This window comes from Oncorhynchus kisutch, linkage group LG28 (assembly GCF_002021735.2).
Source record: "Oncorhynchus kisutch isolate 150728-3 linkage group LG28, Okis_V2, whole genome shotgun sequence".
NCBI lineage: Eukaryota > Metazoa > Chordata > Actinopteri > Salmoniformes > Salmonidae > Oncorhynchus > Oncorhynchus kisutch.
Genome location: NC_034201.2, coordinates 22734194 through 22755564, shown reverse-complemented (window position 1 = coordinate 22755564; position 21371 = coordinate 22734194). Strand labels below are relative to the sequence as shown.

Below are 21371 nucleotides of genomic sequence, written 5' to 3'. Positions count from 1 at the left end.
TTTTAAGTGACGTTTACATGCAGGATAGAGAATACACTCACCTGTTTGAATGGCATGTACCAGCCTGTCTGCACTATGGAGTAACTTTAGAAATGCATTAGGATATAAGAATGGCCCTGACGGCAAAACAAAAATACCTCTTCATTTTCCACTCTGTTTTCCCACACATAAATACTTTTACAACCCTGGCATAGAGGGTTTAATAGGCTTTTTGTAAACCCAATTAAAAGTGGTACCAGTCAGGGCGATAGATACTGACAACACTAATGTTGCGCAATGTTGAAATCTGTAACATAACCTCTCATGTGGTGTTATTTATTGGTACTCTAATTTACTTTGTCTACTTGTATTCCGGATTATATCAAAAGCTTTCATACAATCATGAAACACTTGCCCACTTCCCTCTATAGCTTGAAACAAAAGGAGAGGGGAAATTAATATATGGGTACCAATAGTAACTCACTCAGATGACAACCAATCTCAGCTAACACACATGCAGGTGCATGCGCGCACGCACACTAGAAAGTGTGAGAATGACCAGTGCTGATAGACAAAATACTTTATTTAACAATATCCACCTCTGAGTAAATCTCTGAAATCTCAGTAAATAAAAAATGCTCACATACATTTCCTGCATCATTCTCACATTTCCCAGCACATATGTAAATAAATAAACACTATGCAGCATTTCCTTCTTTATAAGAGACAAACCATAACTGAAGCTGCAAATTCAAGGTTGTTTGATTGATTCCAGATAGTATAAAGTGTCCTTCATGGTACATTTGGATGACATTTTCATAAATGTCATAGTTTGAATACATTTTGCAGTTCTTGTTCATTCGACCATCCCCAGTATGATAGCTCCAGCTGAAAGATGCTTGCTGGAGACAAAACCATATTGCTGTGCAAGAACTAGAAACAACACTTGCTAAAGGACACATCATACAATGGTTTGATTGAGTCAGTCAGTCAGTCCCACAGCATACAAACAGCAAATACATTCTGTATTAATAATAACATAAAAGTGAATGTAAAATCTAATTATTCAGAGCTACATTTAGGTGTTGTCAATTCATTTTAGTATGACATCATAGATGGCAACATGGGTCGGTCTCAAAACAAAAACAAAGGCAATGGTTTCTTATGGATAATCAGAAACCAGGCAATTTTATTTGATATAGGCTTCTCATGTAAAATCAAACCCTTCCTTTAAAGTATAATTTCAAAATAATCATTTGACTTCAACATAAACAATCCAATATAATTGCAGCGTGTCTTCTTATATGCAGTCAGAGAATTCAGCATTCTGACACTCAGCGTCAGTTGTACCATTATGTACAAAACAGTAACAGTAAGCAGGATCAAACTTCAAATGAACAGGAGGGTTCTTCGTGCATTTAGTGTTGAGATGGATGCAAGTGTTGAGGGGGTTGAGACAGTGTTCTAGGGTTCTATGTTGAGAGAAGGAGACTTGGACCAGACAAAAAGTGCTGCTGTGCCTCCATTCTTCCTCTTCTTCTTCCTCCTAATCCTCCTTCTCCTCTTCTCTGGTCAAGTCTCAAAGTACTTGTAGATCTGAGAAACGTACTGCATTACAGTCTGCCAGTCTGGTCTGTCCGTGTGCATCAACTCATCAATGTCCTGCAAGGACAGACACACAGACAAAGAAAAAATAGAGTTCACTCAACAGTATGATGTAGGAGCATAATACATGTCATACATTGATGCTATATATAAACATGGGCATATTCTACATATATTATATAATATACAAGATTGACACAAATCAGAGGTAATAATAATGAGAGACAGACAAAAGGCTTAGCCCTTAGAGAAACAAGCTGGCTTATACAGGGTCAGACTACCTGTTCTTTACTGTGACACTGCCTTCAAAGCAGCCCTAGCCAGGTTTGGGTCAGCTTTATATAGCAGCCTTAGCTTTAGTTGTGTTTACTAGTGCGTCACCACCACCATACGGTCAACTGTCAGACGTAATCAGTCTGTCGTCTGGGCTGAAAGCGTTCATTTGGGTTTCATGACAATGGCATAGATCTGGGAAACCCATAAACAATGTACACTGAACAAAAATATAAACGCAACATGTAAAGCGTTGGTCCCATGTTTCATGAGCAGAAATAAAAGATCCCAGAAATGTTCTATACGCACAAAAATCGAATTTCTCTCAAATTTTGTGCACAAATTGGTTTACATCCCTGTTAGTGAGCATTTCTCATTTGCCAAGATAATCTATCCAACTGACAGGTGTGGCATATCAAGAAGCTGATTAAGCAGTATGATCATTACACAGGTACACCTTGTGCTGGGGACAATAAAAGACCTCTATACAATGTGCTGTTTTGTCACACAATACAATGCCACAGATGTCTAAAGTTTTGAGGGAGCATGCAATTGGCATACTGACTGCAGGAATGTCCACCAGAGCTTTTGCCAGAGAATTGAATGTGGATTTCTCTACCATAAGCAGCCTCCAACATTGCAGACCATGTGTGTGTGGGCGAGTGGTTTGCTGATGCCAACGTTGTGAACAGTGTGCCCCATAGTGGGGTGGGGTATGGTATGGGCAGGCATAAGCTACAGACAACGAACACAATTGCATTGTATCGTTGGCAATTTGAATTCCCCCATCCAAATGAACATGAAAACATGCAGTCGCCTGTTATTATTGAACTTATTTTTTTAAATATATTTAACCAGGCAAGTCAGTTAAGAGCAAATTATTATTTACAATGACAGCCTAGGATCAGTGAGTTAACTGCCTTGTTCAGGGGCAGAGCAACAGATTTATACCTTGTCAGCTCAGGGATTTGATCTAGCAACCTTTCGGTTAATGACCCAACGCGCTAAACGCTAGGCTACCTGCCACTCCAACTTCTAATGTGGTATGGATAAAGAAGGGAGGGATTAGTCTCAGCCTCCAGTATTTATGCTGCAGTAGTTTATGTGTCGGGGGGCTAGCGTCAGTTTGTTATATCTGGAGTACTTCTCCTGTCCTATTCGGTGTCCTGTGTGAATTTAAGTGTGCTCTCTCTAATTCTCTCTTTCTTTCTCTCTCTCGGAGGACCTGAGCCCTAGGACCATGCCTCAGGACTACCTGACATGATGACTCCTTGCTGTCCCCAGTCCACCTGGCCGTGCTGCTGCTCCAGTTTCAACTGTTCTGCCTTATTATTATTTGACCATGCTGGTCATTTATGAACATTTGAACATCTTGGCCATGTTCTGTTATAATCTCCACCCGGCACAGCCAGAAGAGGACTGGCCACCCCATATAGCCTGGTTCCTCTCTAGGTTTCTTCCTAGGTTTTGGCCTTTCTAGGGAGTTTTTCCTAGCCACTGTGCTTCTACACCTGCATTGCTTGCTGTTTGGGGTTTTAGGCTGGGTTTCTGTACAGCACTTTGAGGACTTCGTTTTTTTTCCAAAAACAGTTTGAATGGTCTGTTGACTCTCAGCGACAAGATTTTGATTGGATGTTACGTAACGGTACAGCTTCCATCCCTCTCCTCGCCCCTACCTGGGCTTGAACCAGGGACCCTCTGCACATGTCAACAACTGCCTCCCACAAAGCATCGTTACACATCACTCCACAAAGGCTGCAGCCCTTGCAGAGCAAGGGGAACAACTACTTCAAGGTCTCAGAGCGAGTGACGTCACCGATTGAAACGCTATTAGCGTGCACCACGCTAACTAGCTAGCCATTTCACATCAGTTACAGTTACATTTCAAAAACCCTCCACCACACGCCCGTAGAAGGGGTGTTGTGTGTTATGTGCGTCACTGTTTTCCGTCTGGGTTGTCTATTCTAGTTTAAAGAGACAGTTTTCAAGTTATAAAGTGTACCGGCAGTACACTTTATACTGACAGTCTGTGATGTATATTTATTGAAATTACACTGGTAAAGTCAAATGTCACAACACGTTCTAAACTCCTCTGGTGACAAACACACTTTTTCCCTTGTCCACATTTGTCCACGCGGCTGCTGGCTGTGCTTTGCTACCACCTAAAAGATTTCCCATTATTTTGGTTGTGTAAGGATCCAAAAATCGGAGACAAGCCTGACTCTCCCAAACACCCAGCTACCATAGTGAGCCTTGGCTTGCTCTTCGCATGCACTGAGGACAAAACGTCACATATAATGTAGGACATGGAAAACACCACTGTCAAGTTAAGTTAACATCTACTAGACCTAACATACACTGTCATAAAGAACACATAGTGTACCAATGCCTAAGACTGATACATCCACACAGATATCCCCTCCACTAGGTTTACAGTGCAAATATTTATTTTAAAATAACTATTAGTCATGTGTGTGTTGACTCAGAAGGATTTGCATTCATTTAGTTATTCATTAATCATACTATTAGAATCAAATCAAAGTGAAATGCAGTTATACCTAGCAATACACACATAATACAAATATTTAAATAATACATATAAATATCAGAACGAGCATGTATATATATATATATATATATATATACAGTGCCTTTTTCCTATTTTGTTGCATTACAACCTGTAATTTGAATGGATTTTTATTTGGATTTTATGTAATGGACATAAACAAAATTGTCCAAATTGGTGAAGTGAAATAAAAAGTGAAGTGGAAAAATGACTTGTTTCAATAAATTCAAAAAAAGAAAAAGGAAAGTGTTGCGTGAACATGTATTCATCCCCTTTGCTATGAAGCCCCATAATTAGTTAAATAAAGTCCACCTGTGCAATCTAAGTGTCACATGATCTGTCACATGATCTCAGTATATATACACTTGTTTTGAAAGGCCCAAGAGTCTGCAACACCACTAAGCAAGGGGCACCACCAAGCAAGCGGCACCATGAAGACCAAGGAGCTCTCCAAACAGGTCAAGGACAAAGTTGTGGAGAATTACAGATCAGGGTTGGGTTATAAAGAAATATCAGAAACTTTGAACATCCCACGGAGCACCATTAAAACCATTATTAAAAAATTGATTGAATATGGTACCATAACAAACCTGCCACGTGAGGGCTGTCCACCAAAACTCATGGACCAGGCAAGGAGGGCATTAATCAGAGAGGCAACAAAGAGACCAAAGATAACCCTGAAGGAGCTGCAAAGCTCCACAGTGGAGATTGGAGTATCTTTCCATAGGACCACTTTAAGCCATACACTACACAGAGCTGGGCTTTACGGAAGAGTTGCCAGGAAAAAAGCCATTGCTTAAAGAAAAAAATAAGCAAAAACATTTGGGGTTCGCCAAAAGCAACGTAGGAGACTCCCCAAACATATGGAAGAAGGTACTCTAGTCAGATGAGACTAAAATTGAGCTTTTTGTTCATCAAGGAAAACACTATGTCTGGCGCAAACCCAACACATCCCATCACCCCGAGAACACCATCCCCACAATGAAGCATGGTGGTGGCAGCATCATGTTGTGTGGATGTTTTTGATCGGCAGGGACTGGGAAACTGGTCAGAATTGAAGGAATGATGGATGGCGTTAAATATAGGGAAATTCTTGAGGGAAACCTGTTTCAGTCTTCCAGAGATTTGAGACTGGGACGGAGGTTCACCTTTCAGCAGGACAATGACCCTAAGCATGCTGCTAAAGCAACACTCGAGTGGTTTAAGGGGAAACATTTAAATGTCTTGGAATGGCCTAGTCAAAGACCAGACCTCAATCCAATTGAGAATCTGTGGTATGATTGCTGTACACCAGTGGAACCCATCCAACTTGAAGGAGCTGGAGCAGTTTTGCCTTCAAGAATGGGCAAAAGTCCCTGTGGACTTGCAGCTGTAATTGCTGCAATATGTGGCTCTACAATGCATTGACTTGGTGGGGTGAATAGTTATGCACGCTCAAGTTCTCTGTTTTTATGTCTTATTTCTTGCTTGTTTCACACAAAAATATATTTTGCATCTTCAAAGTGGTAGGCATGTTGTGTAAATCAAATGATACAACGCCCCTCAAAAATACATTTTAATTCCAGGTTGTAAGGCAACAAAATAGGAAAAATGCCAAGGGGGATGAATACTTTGGCAAGTCTATTGTATATGTACAGTGGGGTAAAAAGGATTTAGTCAGCCACCAATTGTGCAAGTTCTCCCACTAAAAAAGATGAGTGGCCTGTCATTTTCATCATAGGTACACTTCAACTATGACAGACAAAATGAGAAATCTTCACAAGGATTTCACACACTGTTGCTGGTATTTTGGCCCATTCCTCCATGCAGATCTCCTCTAGAGCAGTGATGTTTTGGGGCTGTTGCTGGGCAACACGGACTTTCAACTCCCTCCAAAGATTTTCTATGGGGTTGAGATCTGGAGACTGGCTAGGCCACTCCAGGACCTTGAAATGCTTCTTACGAAGCCACTCCTTCATTGCCCGGGCGGTGTGTTTGGGATCATTGTCATGCTGAAAGACCCAGTCACGTTTCATCTTCAATGCCCTTGCAGATGGAAGGAGGTTTTCACTCAAAATCTCACGATACATGGCCCTATTCATTCTTTCCTTTACACGGATCAGTCATCTTGGTCCCTTTGCAGAAAAACAGCCCCAAAGCATGATGTTTCCACCCCCATGCTTCACAGTAGGTATGGTGTTCTTTGGATGCAACTCAGCATTCTTTGTCCTCCAAACACGACGAGTTGAGTTTTTACCAAAAAGTTATATTTTGGTTTCATCTGACCATATGACATTCTCCCAATCATCTCCTGGATCATCCAAATGCTCTCTAGCAAACTTCAGACGGGCCTGGACATGTACTGGCTTAAGCAGGGGGACACGTCTGGCACTGCAGGATTTGAGTCCCTGGCGGCGTAGTGTGTTACTGATGGTAGGCTTTGTTACTTTGGTCCCAGCTCTGTGCAGGTCATTCACTCATTCATTTTGACCCCACGGGGTGAGATCATGCGTGGAGCCCCAGATCGAGGGAGATTATCAGTGGTCTTGTATGTCTTCCATTTCCTAATAATTGCTCCCACAGTTGATTTCTTCAAACCAAGCAGCTTACCTATTGCAGATTCAGTCTTCCCAGCCTGGTGCAGGTCTACAATTTTGTTTCTGGTGTCCTTTGACAGCTCTTTGGTCTTGGCCATAGTGGAGTTTTTAGTGTGCCTGTTTGAGGTTGTGGACAGGTGTCTTTTATACTGATAACAAGTTCAAACAGGTGCCATTAATACAGGTAACGAGTGGAGGACAGAGGAGCCTCTTTAAAGAAGAAGTTACAGGTCTGTGAGAGCCAGAAATCTTGCTTGTTTGTGACCAAATACTTATTTTCCACCATAATTTGCAAATTAATTAATAAAAAATCCTACAATGTGATTTTCTGGATTTTTTTTCTCATTTTGTCTAAAAACTTGTTGAAGTTGAAGTGTACCTATGATGAAAATTACAGGCCTCTCTCTCATCTTTTTTAAGTGGGAGAACTTGCACAATTGGTGGCTGACTAAATACATTTTTGCCCCACTGTATATATATACAGCACCAGCCAACATTTTGGACACACCTACTCATTCAAGGGTTTTTCTTTATTTTTACTATTTTCTACGTTGTAGAATAATACTGAAGACATCAACACTATGAAATAACACATATGGAATCATGTAGTAATATATTTTAGATTTTAGATTATTCAAAGTAGCCACCCTTTGTCTTGATGACAGCTTTGCACAGTCTTGGCATTCTCTCAACCAGCTTCACCTGGAATGCTTTTCCAACAGTCTTGGAGGAGTTCCCACATATGCTGAGCCCTTGTTGGCTGCTTTTCCTTCACTCTGAAATTCATCACACCTCCTCCTCCATGCTTCATGGTGGGAACCACACATGCGGAGATCACCCATTCACCTATTCTCTGTTTCACAAAGACATGGCAGTCGGAACCAATAACCTCAAATTTTGACTCATCAGACCAAAGGACAGATTTCCACCGGTCTACCAAATAGAACTATCTTCTGTATACCACCCCTACCTTGTCACAACACAACTGATTGGCTCAATCGCATTAAGAAGGAAATAAATTCCACAAATGAACTTTTAACAAGGCACACCTGTTAATTGAAATGTATTCCAGGTGTCTACCTCATGAAGCTGGTTGAGAGAATGTGTGCAAAGTGTGCAAAGCTGTCATCAAGGCAAAGGGTGGCTACTTTGAAGAATCTTAAATATAAAATACATTTTGATTTGTTTAACACCTTTTTGGTTACTACATGATTCCTTTGTGTTATTTCATAGTTTTGATGTCTTCACTATTATTTTACAATGTATAAAATATTAAAAATAAAGAATAACCCTTGAATGAGTAGGTGTGACCAAACTTTTGACTGCTACTGTATATAAATGGTTTATAGACAGTGTGGACAGTATATGAATACAATGGTGTGTGTGTGTGTGTGTAGCGTGTGTGTGTGTGTGAATGTCAGTGTAAGTATGTGTGAGTGTGTGTATAGAGACCTGTAGGTGTGCAATCTAAGTGCAGATAGAGTCAGTGCAGGTAGTCTGTGGGTGAGGGTGGGCAGCTATTGGTTAGCTAGTCAACAGTCTTATTGCTTGGTGATAGAAGCTGTCTCGGAGCCTGTTGGTCCAAGACCTGATGCTCTGGTAGCGCTTGCCAGCAGGTAGCGGAGAGATCAGTCCATGGCTGGGGTGGCTGAAGTCTGGCAATTATCCGGGTCTTCCTCAGACACCGCCTGGTATTAATGTCCTGGATAGCTGGGAGCTCGGCCCAAATGATTTACTGTAGAGCTTTACGGTTGCAGTTGCCATACCAGGTGGTGATGCAGCCAGTCCAGAATTTCTCAATGGTGCAGCTGCAGAACTTCTTGAGGAGCTGAGGTCCCATGCCATAGCTCTTCAGCCTCCTGAGGGAGAAGAGGCGCTGTTGCGCCCTCCTCAAGACTGTGCCGGTGTGTTTTTACCATGTTAAGTCCTAAGTGATGTCGACACCTGAGGAACTTGAAGCTCTTGAACCTCTCCACTGCAGCCATGCCAATGTGAATGGGGTCTCTTTGGTCTTGCTGACATTAAGGGAGAGGTTGTTGTCCTGGCACCATGCTGACAGATCTCTGACCTCCTCCCTGTAGGCTGTCTCATCGCTGTCGGTGATCAGTCCTACAGATGTTGGATCTTAATTTGTTCACACTGTTGTTGCAGAAAACTTCCTGCACAGCAGGAAATGCAATCTTCTAGTGTATTCAAGGTTTAAAAATGCTTCTAAAGTTTGTAATTTCAGACTTGATTTGCCCTAACAAAAAATGTATCAACCCCTACAAAAATGATAAATAATTATAATCCACATAATAATTCACATTTCCTCTTGCTGTAGTATTATTTTCTTGCTGTGTGAAACTGGTCAAAGTAAGATGCTTTATTGGGACCACCATTGTGTCGTCAGCAAAGTTAATGATGGTGTTGGAGTCGTGCTTGGCCACGCAGTTGTGGGTGAACATGCACACACCCCTGGGGGTACCCCATGTTGATGGTCAGGGTGGCGGAGGTGTTGTTGCCTACCCTGACCACCTGGGGTCGGCCCGTCAGGAAGTCCAGGATCAAGTTGCATAGGTTGGAGTTCAATCCCAGGGTCCCGAGCTTTGAGGGGACTATGGTATTGAATGCTGATCACTATCACTTGATAAAATACAATAATCTAATCAAATGTTGCTTCTGTAGATAAATCAAAGCAGCATAGTCATTCTGTAGTTAATCAAATCAGGTCATTTGTTTAGTAATAAACCAGATCAAAGCATCTATGCTACTTTGGTGTATTGTCTGGTCTCTGGTTGTTCAGTTCAACTCACCAGGGAGGGTTTGATGCCGATGCTTTCTGCAGCCTGAAATGCCAGGGACAGATTCCGTCCCTGTAGGAAAAACAAACAGGGTTGATCATTAGAGGGCCTCACTCCTCCTATTCTTCCTCTTCGTCATTCATACCACACTACAGTGCCTCCCTCCTCCTTACTCATAACACACTGCAGGGCCCTCCTCCTCCTCCTGGACTAGGAAACATTCAAGATAATGATTATTTCAATATTATTTTTGAACAGATAGCCTATGTGGTTTGCTTTGGACAGGCCCATAATATCTGCTGCATGAAGAGGCTGAACACCATGGTGTTGGAGTCCAACAGTAAATATTTTGGTATAAATAACATTATTTTCAACCATGACAGAGAGCTTGGATGAATGCAATGATAGAAGATCTAAATAACATTCTAGGACAGGAGAACTTCTGCTGTCAAAGGGGGCCTAGGAACTAGGAAGTGGCTCAGCAGAATGCAATAAAGCCCTCACTGAAAAATTCACTGAGGTCATTCCATGTAATTTTAATTATTTAACTAGGCAAGTCACCATAATCTGCAAATAAATTCATTAAAAATTCTACAATGTGATTTTCTGGATTTTTTTTCAAATTTTGTCGGTCATAGTTGAAGTGCACCTATGATGAAAATTACAGGCCTCTCTCATCTTTTTAAGTGGGAGAACTTGCACAATTGGTGGCTGACTAAATACTTTTTTGCACACTGTAATTATATCTCTGAGAAATTAAGCTAAGTGCACCTAAATTGGCCATATTATTTTATAGGATTCATATAATATTCAATACCCAACTTACGGTTTGGACCAAACTTTTTTCTACCAATGAGTAACACATGAGGAAACAAAAATGTCAAAAGCCACGGACACCCCATGCTAATCGTACCCAACAACCAGTATACAGAATTAGTTCTCCGTGTCTGACAAGTAATATGGAGCTGCGGCTTTTTTTCTTACTATGTCATGTATTCCCATCAAATTTGGTGATGGCTGTTCCCACTGCTCAGATAATTCTTTGTCATTGAAGATAATAGGCTTAATGTCAATCAAACAATCACATTTATTTATAAAGCACTTTTTACATCAGCAGTTGTCATAAAGTGCTTATACAGAAACCCAACCTAAAACCCCAGAGAGCAAGCAATGCTGATGTAGAAGCAAGGTGGCTAGGAAAAACTCTCTAGAGTCCCATTATATATCCTGAAATTACCAGGTTCTGACCACTAGATGGTTCTGTTCCTGTTATTAGGTGGAAACAAGTGTGATCCCCCCCCTCCTCAATATCAAAGGGATAGATAACCCGAATTACAAAATTACATATTGGTTTCCTTACACTGTAAGCAGTCTATGGACATCAATCTGATTGACGATGGCGTACGATTAAGATGGTGCCGAAGAGGATGGCTGATGTTTTACATGCTCCTATCCAACTGTGCAATTATGTGTGTTTTTTTGCGTTGTTTGTAAAAAAAAAAAAATTACATAATGTTGCTGCTACCGTCTCTTATGACCGAAATTAACTTCTGGACAGCCATTGCTCACCTCGAACTGGAAGAAGCTTTTGCCTATAACGAGTCTGATGAGGATATACTGCTTTCCAGGGAACAGGCCCAAACGTAATTTGCGTGAAGAAAGTACGGAGGTAAAGGGGGAGCAGGTCGGGCAGCCGGCTGAGAATCGATAAGCGAGCGAGTAAACTCCCACTGCCATTCGTTCTAATGGCTAACATGCAAGAATTGGAAAATAAAATTGATGACCTACGATTATCCTAACAACGGGACATTAAAAACTGTAATCTCTTATGTTTCACAGAGTCGTGGATGAACACCGACGCGGATAATATAAAGCTGGCGGGATTTACCATGCACCGGCAGAACAGAGAAGCTTTGTCTGGTAATACGAGGGGTGGGGGTGTGTGTCTTTTTGTCAATAACAGTTGGTGCGCAATGTCTAATATTAAAGAAGTCTCGAGGTATTGCTCACCTGAGGTAGAGAACCTTATGATAATATGTAGACCACACAATCTACCAAGAGAGTTCTCATCTATATTATTCGTAGCTGTCTATTTACCACCACAGATACTGGCACTAAGACTGCACTCAACCAACTCTATAAGGCCATAAGCAAACAAGAAAATGCTCATCCAAAAGCGACACTCCTAGTGGCCAGGGACTTTAATGCAGGCAAACTTAAATCAGTTTTACCAAATTTTTACCAGCATGTCACATGTGCAACCAGAGAAGAAAAACTCTAGACCACCTTTACTCCACACACAGAGATGCATACAAAGCTCTCCCTCACCCTCCAGTTGGCAAACCTGACCATAATTATATCCTCCTGAATCCTGCTTTCAAGCAAAAACTAAAGCAGGAAGTACCAGTGACTTGCTCAATACAGAAGTGGTCAGATGACGCGGATGCTACGCTACAGGACTGTTTTGCTAGCACAGACTGGAATATGTTCTGGGATTCATCCAATGGCATTGAGGAGTATACCACCTCGGTCATCGGCTTCATCAATAAGTGCGTCCCCACAGTGACATATCCCAACCAGAAGCCAAGGATTACAGGCAACATCGAGCATTGAGCTAAAGGCTACAGCTGCTGCTTTCAAGGAGCGGGACTCTAATCCGGACACCTATAAGAAATCCACATTTGCCCTCAGATGAACCATCAAACAAGAAAAGTGTCAATACAGGATTAAGATTGAATGCTACTACACCGGCTCTGACTCTCATCGGATGTGGAAGGGCTTGAAAACTATTACGGACTTCAAAGGGAAACCCAGACACAAGCTGCCCAGTGACGTGAGCCTACCAGATGACATAAATGCCGTAATAGTTTGGGGCAAGCAACACTGAAGCATGCACGAGAGCATCAGCTGTGAGCAAGACCTTTAAACAGGTCAACATTCACAAAGCCACGGGGCCAGACAGATTACCAGGACGTGTACTCAAAGCATGCGTGGACCAACTGGTAAGTGTCTTCATTGACATTTTCAACCTCTCCCTGACCGAGTCTGTAATATGTTTCAAGCAGACCACCATAGTCCCTGTGCCCAATGAAGCAAAAGTAACATGCTTAAATAATTACTGCCTCGTAGCACTCACGTCGGTAGCCATGAAGTGCTTTGAAAGGCTGGTCATGGCTCACATCAACAGCATCCTCCCGGATACCCTAGATCCACTCCAATTCGCATACTGCCCCAACATATCCACAGATTACGCAATCTCAATCACACTCCACACTTCCCTTTCCCACCAGGACAAAAGGAACACCTATGTGAGAATGCTGTTCATTGACTACAGCTCAGCGTTCAACACCATAGTGCCCACGAAGCTCATCACTAAGCTAAGTACCCTGGGACTAAACACCTACCTCTACAACTGGATCCAGGACTTCCTGACGGGCCGCCCCCAGGTGGTAAGGGTAGGCAACAACATGTCTGCCACGCTGATCCTCAATACTGGGGCCCCTCAGGGGTGTGTACTTAGTCCCCTCCTGTACTCCCTGTTCACCCATGACTGCGTAGCCAAACACGATTCCAATATCAAATCAAATTTATTTATATAGCCCTTCGTACATCAGCTGATATCTCAAAGTGCTGTACAGAAACCCAGCCTAAAACCCCAAACAGCAAGCAATGCAGGTGGAGAAGCACAGTGGCTAGGAAAAACTCCCTAGAAAGGCCAATACCTAGGAAGAAACCTAGAGAGGAACCAGGCTATGTGGGGTGGCCAGTCCTCTTCTGGCTGTGCCGGGTGGAGATTATAACAGAACATGGTCAAGATGTTCAATGTTCATAAATGACCAGCATGGTCGAATAATAATAAGGCAGAACAGTTGAAACTAGAGCAGCAGCACAGTCAGGTGGAAGTTGAAACTGGAGCAGCAGCATGGCCAGGTAGACTGGGGACAGCAAGGAGTCATCATGTCAGGTAGTCCTGGGGCATGGTCCTAGGGCTCAGGTCAGTTGAAACTGGAACAGCAGCATGGCCAGGTGGACTGGGGACAGCAAGGAGTCATCATGTCAGGTAGTCCTGGGGCATGGTCCTAGGGCTCAGGTCCTCCGAGAGAGAGAAAGAAAGAGAGAAGGAGAGAATTAGAGAACGCACACTTAGATTCACACAGGACACCGAATAGGACAGGAGAAGTACTCCAGATATAACAAACTGACCCCAGCCCCCCGACACATAAACTACTGCAGCATAAATACTGGAGGCTGAGACAGGAGGGGTCAGGAGACACTGTGGCCCCATCCGAGGACACCCCCGGACAGGGCCAAACAGGAAGGATATAACCCCACCCACTTTGCCAAAGCACAGCCCCCACACCACTAGAGGGATATCTTCAACCACCAACTTACCATCCTGAGACAAGGCTGAGTATAGCCCACAAAGATCTCCGCCACGGCACAACCCAAGGGGGGGGGGGGGGCGCCAACCCAGACAGGATGACCACAACAGTGAATCAACCCACTCAGGTGACGCACCCCCTCCAGGGACAGCATGAGAGAGCCCCAGCAAGCCAGTGACTCAGCCCCTGTAATAGGGTTAGAGGCAGAGAATCCCAGTGGAAAGAGGGGAACCGGCCAGGCAGAGACAGCAAGGGCGGTTCGTTGCTCCAGAGCCTTTCCGTTCACCTTCCCACTCCTGGGCCAGACTACACTCAATCATATGACCCACTGAAGAGATGAGTCTTCAGTAAAGACTTAAAGGTTGAGACCGAGTTTGCGTCTCTGACATGGGTAGCATGTCAATACCATCATTAAGTTTGCAGACGACACAACAATGGTAGGACCTGATCACCGATAATGATGAGTCAGCCTATAGGGAGGAGGTCAGAGAACTGGCAATGTGGTGCCAGGACAACATCCTCTCCCTCAATGTGAGCAAGACAAATGAGCTGATCGTGGACTAGAGGAAAAGGCGGTCCGAACAGGCCCCCATTAACATCGATGGGGCTGTAGTGGAGCGGGTCGAGAGTTTCAAGTTCGTTGGTGTCCATATCACATCATCTCTATATATTATCTATGCATAGTCACTTCACCCTACTGTACCTACATGTACAAATGACCTCAACTAACCTGTATCGGTACAGTATTATTTTTAACTTTAGTTTATTTGGTAAATATTTTCTTAACTCTTCTTGAACTGCACCGTTGGTTAAGGGCTTGTAAGTAAGCATTTCACTGTAAGGTCTACACTTGTTGTATTTGGCGCATGTGACAAATAAAGTTTGATTTGATTTGAATTCATGCTTTGGGTTTGTTTACCTGGCCCCTGTTTCAAATGCTAACTTTTTTTTCATTTATGGTACAAATGGTACCTATATTAGCATGTTTGCACTTCATGACCAAATCATAATTAACACAATACATTTTTAGATACTTTAGGATGAGTTGGACATGCTCGAATTGCTCAAATAGGTACCATTGGCTTGCATTGGATTTGTGCCACAATACTAAAAAGTTTGCATTTGAAACAGTGGCCAGTTAAAAAAAACAAAGCATGGACTGTTGTCATAACTTGCCCATAAACTGCTAACAGCGTAAGGAAACAAACCTAATAGAATGAAAAGCACCATCTAGTGGTCCGAACCTGGTTATATCAGAATGTATGACGGGACATAAACCTCACAACTTCAATGCCTAATTTCTCTGAACAGGGAAAAATAACTATCCCCAAAATTGCTGGGAATACATTACATAGTATGAAGAAACAATACTCCATACTACTTGTCAGACAGAGAACTGATACTCGATACTGGTTGTTGAGGTGGAATTGGTGTGGGTGTCTTATGACAATTTTTGTTTGTTTGCACATGTCTTACTCATTGGTAGAAAAAAGTTAGTTCCAAATTGGATGTCCGGTACTATAATTATTGAATATTATATGAATCCTATGAATTAAAATGGACAATTTGCGTGGAATCAATTAGCTTAATTTCTCAGAGATCAAATTATATTTCAACAAAATAATGTTGCAGGAATGCTAATCTTATCTGTTTGTAACTACAGAAACTGTTTTCTTGAGAAACATTTCAAAATCGTTTGAGGTGAAAGGAGGGCCATTGTCCAATACGAGCTCCTTGACTAGTCCAAAGGTTGCGAACAGGTGTCTATTGATGGTCTTCTCAGCTGTGGTCAGTTGAGTAGGGAACACTTCCATCCACTTGGAATGGACATCGACGACAACAAGGAAATGTGCTTGTCAATCTCGGCATAATTCACATGGATTCGTTCCCATGGTGTAGCAGCCCAGGACTATGGATGAAGAGGTGCAGCAGCAGGCTTGTTGTCCAGGCCACCACAGATAACTGCGGGTGAGTGCTTTCATTCGAGTGATCCTTGGATGTCCCTCATGCAGGTCAGATAGCAGTCTCCTCTGAAATGTGTGAGGTACCACCACCCTTGATCCCCACAGAACACATCCTTGATCAGTGGACAACTGGTCTTTCTTTTCGATGAATGGACGAAGGTTATCGTCATTTACGAAGGTTGGCCAACCGCCTAATTTTAAGTCCAAGACTTTGGAAAGGACCTTGTTTTTCCTCGTTTCCTCTGCTATGTCTGAAGCAGATATGGGAAGTTCATTGATGAGAGAGATCTGGAAGACTGCTCTATCATCTTTACTGTCGGAGTCACTATTGCATGGTAGTCTTGATAGTGCATCTGCATTTGCGTGATCACTGCTCGTCTGTACTCGATCTCGTAGTCATAGGCTAGCAATATCAGAGCCCAACGTTGCATTCGAAGTGCAGCAATGGTTGGTATGGCTGATTCTGGTCCAAGGATGGCCAACAGAGGCTTGTGATCTGTCAGCAGTTGGAACTTCCTTCCGTAGAGATATTTGTGAAACTTCTTCACTCCGAATATTATGCTCAGGGCTTCCTTCTCAATTTGAGCATAATTTTTCTCACTTTGTGACAGAGTCCGTGATGCAAATGCAATAGGGTGTTCTTCACCTGACGGAAGAACATGTGAGATGACGGCTCCTACTCTGTATGGAGATGCATTACACGCGAGTCTCAGCTTAATCTCTGTGTCATAGTGGGCAAGCCACTTGCTCTTTAACAGACGCTGTTTGCAAGTCTTGAATGCTTCTTCGCATTGTGGAGACCAATTCCACTTTGTATCGGCCTGCAGCAGTTGGTGAAGCGGATGCAACAATGTGGACAAGTTTGCCACAAACTTTCCGCAAAGGTTCAGGAGCAAGGTGCTCTCCAATGGTTGGTGCTGACATGAGGATGTCGTCCATGAAGCACACAACATTGTCTATACCATCCAAGATCTGATCCATTGTGTGTTGGAATATCGCTGGAGCTGTCGAGATTCCATAGGCCAAGCGATTGAATCTGAATAGCCCCTTGTGTGTATTGATGGTCAGATACTGTTCCCGACTCCAGATCCAGCTTCAGTTGCTGATAAGCGAATGACAGGTCCAGCTTACTGAAAACCTTCCCACCAGCTAGAGTGGCAAACAGATCTTCAGCGTTTGGTAGGGGATATTCCTCTGGTAGTATGCAGCGATTTACTGTGACCTTGTAGTCTCCGCACATTCTGACGGTCTTGTCTTTCTTTGGGACTACAACGATCGGAGCGGCCCAGTCGCTCCTCTCTACTTTCGTGAGGATGTTATTCTTCTGTAGGTGGTACAGTTCCTTCTCTAGTGCTTCCTTAAGAGCATAGGGAACTGGACATGGTTTGTGAAAGATAGGCTTGGTTCCTTCTTGCACTCTAACTTTTGCTGTGAAGTCTTGTATTTCGCCGTAGACATCTTTGAAAAGTTATTTGTGCTTCTCCAGCATGTTAGTGAGTGTAGCCTGACTCACTGGTGTGTCATTTCTCAGACTGAAGATTTCTCCCCAGTTCAACTTGATCTTTTGTAGCCAGTTTCTGCCTAGCAAGGCTGATTTTTCTCCTTTAACAATGACAAACAGTAGCTTCCACTCCTTCACCTTATACCGGACTGGTACCTGGATCTGTCCTAACACAGGAATAGTGTCACCAGTGTATGAAGAAAGGCAGATGAACACTGGCTGAAGAGGGCAGTCTTTCAGTTTTTCTTTGTAGAGTCTTTCTGGAACAAGTGATTCAGACGCTCCTGTGTCCAGCTGCATGTTTACTGGTTTTCCCGCTAACTCCATGCTGAGATAGATTCCATCTTTTTGTTGTTGAGCTGTGTACACTGTAAACAGTTCCAGTACTGTTTCAGTTGTACCTTCCTCTTCTTGTGCTGCGTCTGACACTTTGTGTGCTCCTGCTGTGCGTTTTGGAGCTTTTGATACTCTCTGTAGAAGTCCAACCTTTCCACAATTGTGTCACTTTTCATTTTGGAATCGACATTCACAGTGCTGATGATTATCTCCCCCACCCAGCAACTTGGCTTAGACCTTTGAGATGTGGGCTGCTTTGTTCTTGTGTAACCTTGAGGACGGGACTGAGAAAAGTGTGACGTTTGTCAACCTTTTCCTCCACGTGTCACTGAGCTTGTGAACACCTTTCTGACGTTCTGCACGTCCCGATAGCTCAATAGTATCCCTGTGGACAAGCTCAAGTCCAAGTGCGATATCACAGGCTTTCTTAAAGGTCAGGTCCTTCTCTGACAGAAGCCTTCTGTGATATGCTTCACCTGTGAGACCACATACAAACTTGTCTCGGAGAGCGTCATCAAGAAATCACGCAAACTCACATGTACTTGCCAGCCTTTTCAAAGCAAGGATGTAGTCAGCCACGGTTTCCCCTTGACTCTGGTGATGTTGGTCAAATCTAAAATGTTCTGCAATGAGAATTGGCTTAAAAGAGTTTCAGTCAGTTCTGCATAGTTCAACTTCACTGCTTTTATTGGTTCAATGAGACCTTTCAGCAATCCATAATCAGTTGGACCCAAAACACTGAGAAATAAATCTGCTATCTTTTCATCTTTGAGTTCATTTGCAGCCATCCAACACTCAAAACGCTCTAAATAGGAATCAAAATCCTATTTTGTAGCCTTAAACTCTGGTACTCGACCAAATGGTTGCCATTTTCACAGTTATTTGTTCAGTTCCCTTATTCCTTAATTTTCATCTAATTCTTCACTTTCTTCATTTCAGAAGTTTCTGCAATTACTTCATTCACTGCACTCATTTGTAATAATGTGTTACGTTTCTTCTTGTTTTACAATATTTCTCCACTGAGATCGCCTAATTTCAATGGGTTCAATTACCGTTTATTTATTTAACCACCAGAGGGCAGTGTCTCTATTCTGGACTCCAATAGGCTTGCTACTTGGCAGCTCCTGAACACTTTACCTACTAGCAGTTTTCTACTGGCCAAAAAATAAAAAAATAACTGACGATTTACATAATTATTTTGAGTTTCATTACTCACGCAACATTCTTCCCTTCAAGGAATGTCCGTTTAAGAAGCTTAATCACCTCATCGCCACTGTAATATTTGTGTTGTGGAGAAATGACCAGGCAGGAGACGGGAGTACAGTTAGTTTAGTTTAGGCCCGATAGTGCGCATGTGCATTTCCTATTAGGTGTAGTAACGTAACACTGCCGTAATACATTACTGCTTAGTAACAGCACAGTAACTCATATAAACAGATGTAGATCACAGATACTACAGTGGGAACTACACATGCGGAGATAATCCGTTCACCTTCTATGTGTCTCACAAAGACACCAAATTTGGACTCATCAGACCAAAGGACAGATTTCCACCACAACATTCTGCAGCGATATGCCATCCCGTCTGTTTTGCGCTTAGTGGGACTATCATTTGTTTTTCAACAGGACAATGACCAAACACACCTCCAGGCTGCATAAGGGCTATTTGACCAATAAGGAGAGTGATGGAAGTGTGCCTTGAATTCTAAATAAATCAGTGACAGTGTCACCAAAAAAGCAACTCCACACCATCACACCTCCTTCTCCATGCTTCCTGGTGGGAGATCATCCGTTCACCTACTCTGCGTCTCACAAAGACACAAAATGTGGACTCATCAGAGCAAAAGGACAGATTTCCACTGGTCTAATGTCCATTGCTCGTGTTTCTTGGTCCAAGCAAGTCTCTTCTTCTTATTGGTGTCCTTTAGTGTTTTTATTTAATTTATTGAACCTTTATTTAACTAGGCAAGTCTTATTTACAATGGTTTCAATGCAGCAATTCGACCGTGAAGGCCTGATTCACGCAGTCTCCTCTGAACAGTTGATGTTGAGATGTGTCTGTTACTTGAGCTCTGTGAAGCATTTATTTGGGCTGCAATTTCTGAGGCGGGTAACTCTAATGAACATATCCTCTGCAGCAGAGGTAACTCTGGGTCTTCCTTTCCTGTGACGGTCCTCATGAGAGCTAGTTTCATCATAGCGCTTAATGGTTTTTGCAACTGCACTTGAGGAAACTTTTTCCGGATTGACTGACCTTCATGTCTTAAAGTAATGATGGACTGTTTATTATCTTTGCTTATTTGAGCTGTTCTTGCCATAATATGGACTTGGTCTTTTACCAAATAGGGCTATCTTCTGTATACCATCCCTACCTTGTCACAAAACAACTGATTGGCTCAAAGAAATAAATAAATTCCACATATTAACTTTAAACAAGGCGCACCTGTTAATTGAAATGCATTCTGGTGACTACCTCAAGAAGCTGGTTGGGAGAATGCCAATAGAATGCCAAAGATGTCATCAAGGCAAAGGGAGCCTATTTTGGTCACTACATGATTCCATATGTGTTATTTCATAGTTTTGATGTCTTCACTATTATTCGACAACATAGAGAATATTAAAAATGAAGAAAAACCCTTCAAAGAGTAGGTGTGTCCAAACTTTTGACTGGTACTGTACATATGTACTGTACATACAGCATTGCTGTCTCTGTCAAAACTAATATATAGCTGTTTCTCTTTAACACCAGGTGAGAGAGGGTATCCTTATAGTTACATGCTCTGTGTTTCTCATACAAAAGCCTTTGGGACTAGATTCATTCTGGAAATAGCCGACATACACAACGTTTACTGTGAACACTGCCTTCTCGAGCGTGGAAACATTACCTTTAAATTGTAATTGCGCTTTAGCACGGGTCTTCCATGGTCCGGATTGAATCTAGGCCTTAGTCTAAGGGATTCAATTGTGGTGCTATCATTAGTGCTTTGGAGGATCTCCCACCATGTTTTATTGGTGTCACACCCTGACCTTAGTATTCTTTGTTTTCCTTGTTATTTTGGTTAGGTCAGGGTGTGACATGGGTGATGTATGTGTTTTTGTCTTGTCTATGGGTTTTGTATGTTTTTGGGGCTGTCGCCTTTCTAGGTATATTGTATGTCTATGGTTGCCTAGATTGGTTCTCAATTATAGGCAGCTGTCTATCGTTGTCTCTGATTGGGAACCATATTTAGGCAGCCAAATTCTGTGGGTACTTTGTGGGTGATTGTTTCTTGTCTATGTGTTCTCTGCACCAGACAGGACTGTTTTGGGTTTTGCCACGTTTGTTGTTTTTGTGTTCATGTTGAGTTTTCATATTAAAAACCATGAACTCTAACCACGCTGCATTTTGGTCCTCCTCTCCTTCGAC

The 21371-nt window shown here is 42.6% G+C and overlaps 1 protein-coding gene across 3 annotated transcripts in view; it reads right to left on the bottom strand.

The window, feature by feature from the left end:
• Positions 1–544: 544 nt before the first annotated feature.
• LOC109872642 (cytospin-B-like) overlaps positions 545–21371 on the bottom strand; it is a 171800-nt gene continuing 150973 nt past the window's right edge. For all 3 annotated transcript variants that reach the window (XM_020463951.2, XM_020463950.2, XM_020463952.2), the window contains 2 exons: positions 9795–9854; positions 545–1641 (listed from right to left, as the gene is read on the bottom strand). In XM_020463951.2, the coding sequence (XP_020319540.1) occupies positions 1552–1641; positions 9795–9854 (150 nt within the window). In that variant the 3' untranslated portion in view covers positions 545–1551. The remainder of the gene's footprint in view (positions 1642–9794; positions 9855–21371) is intronic.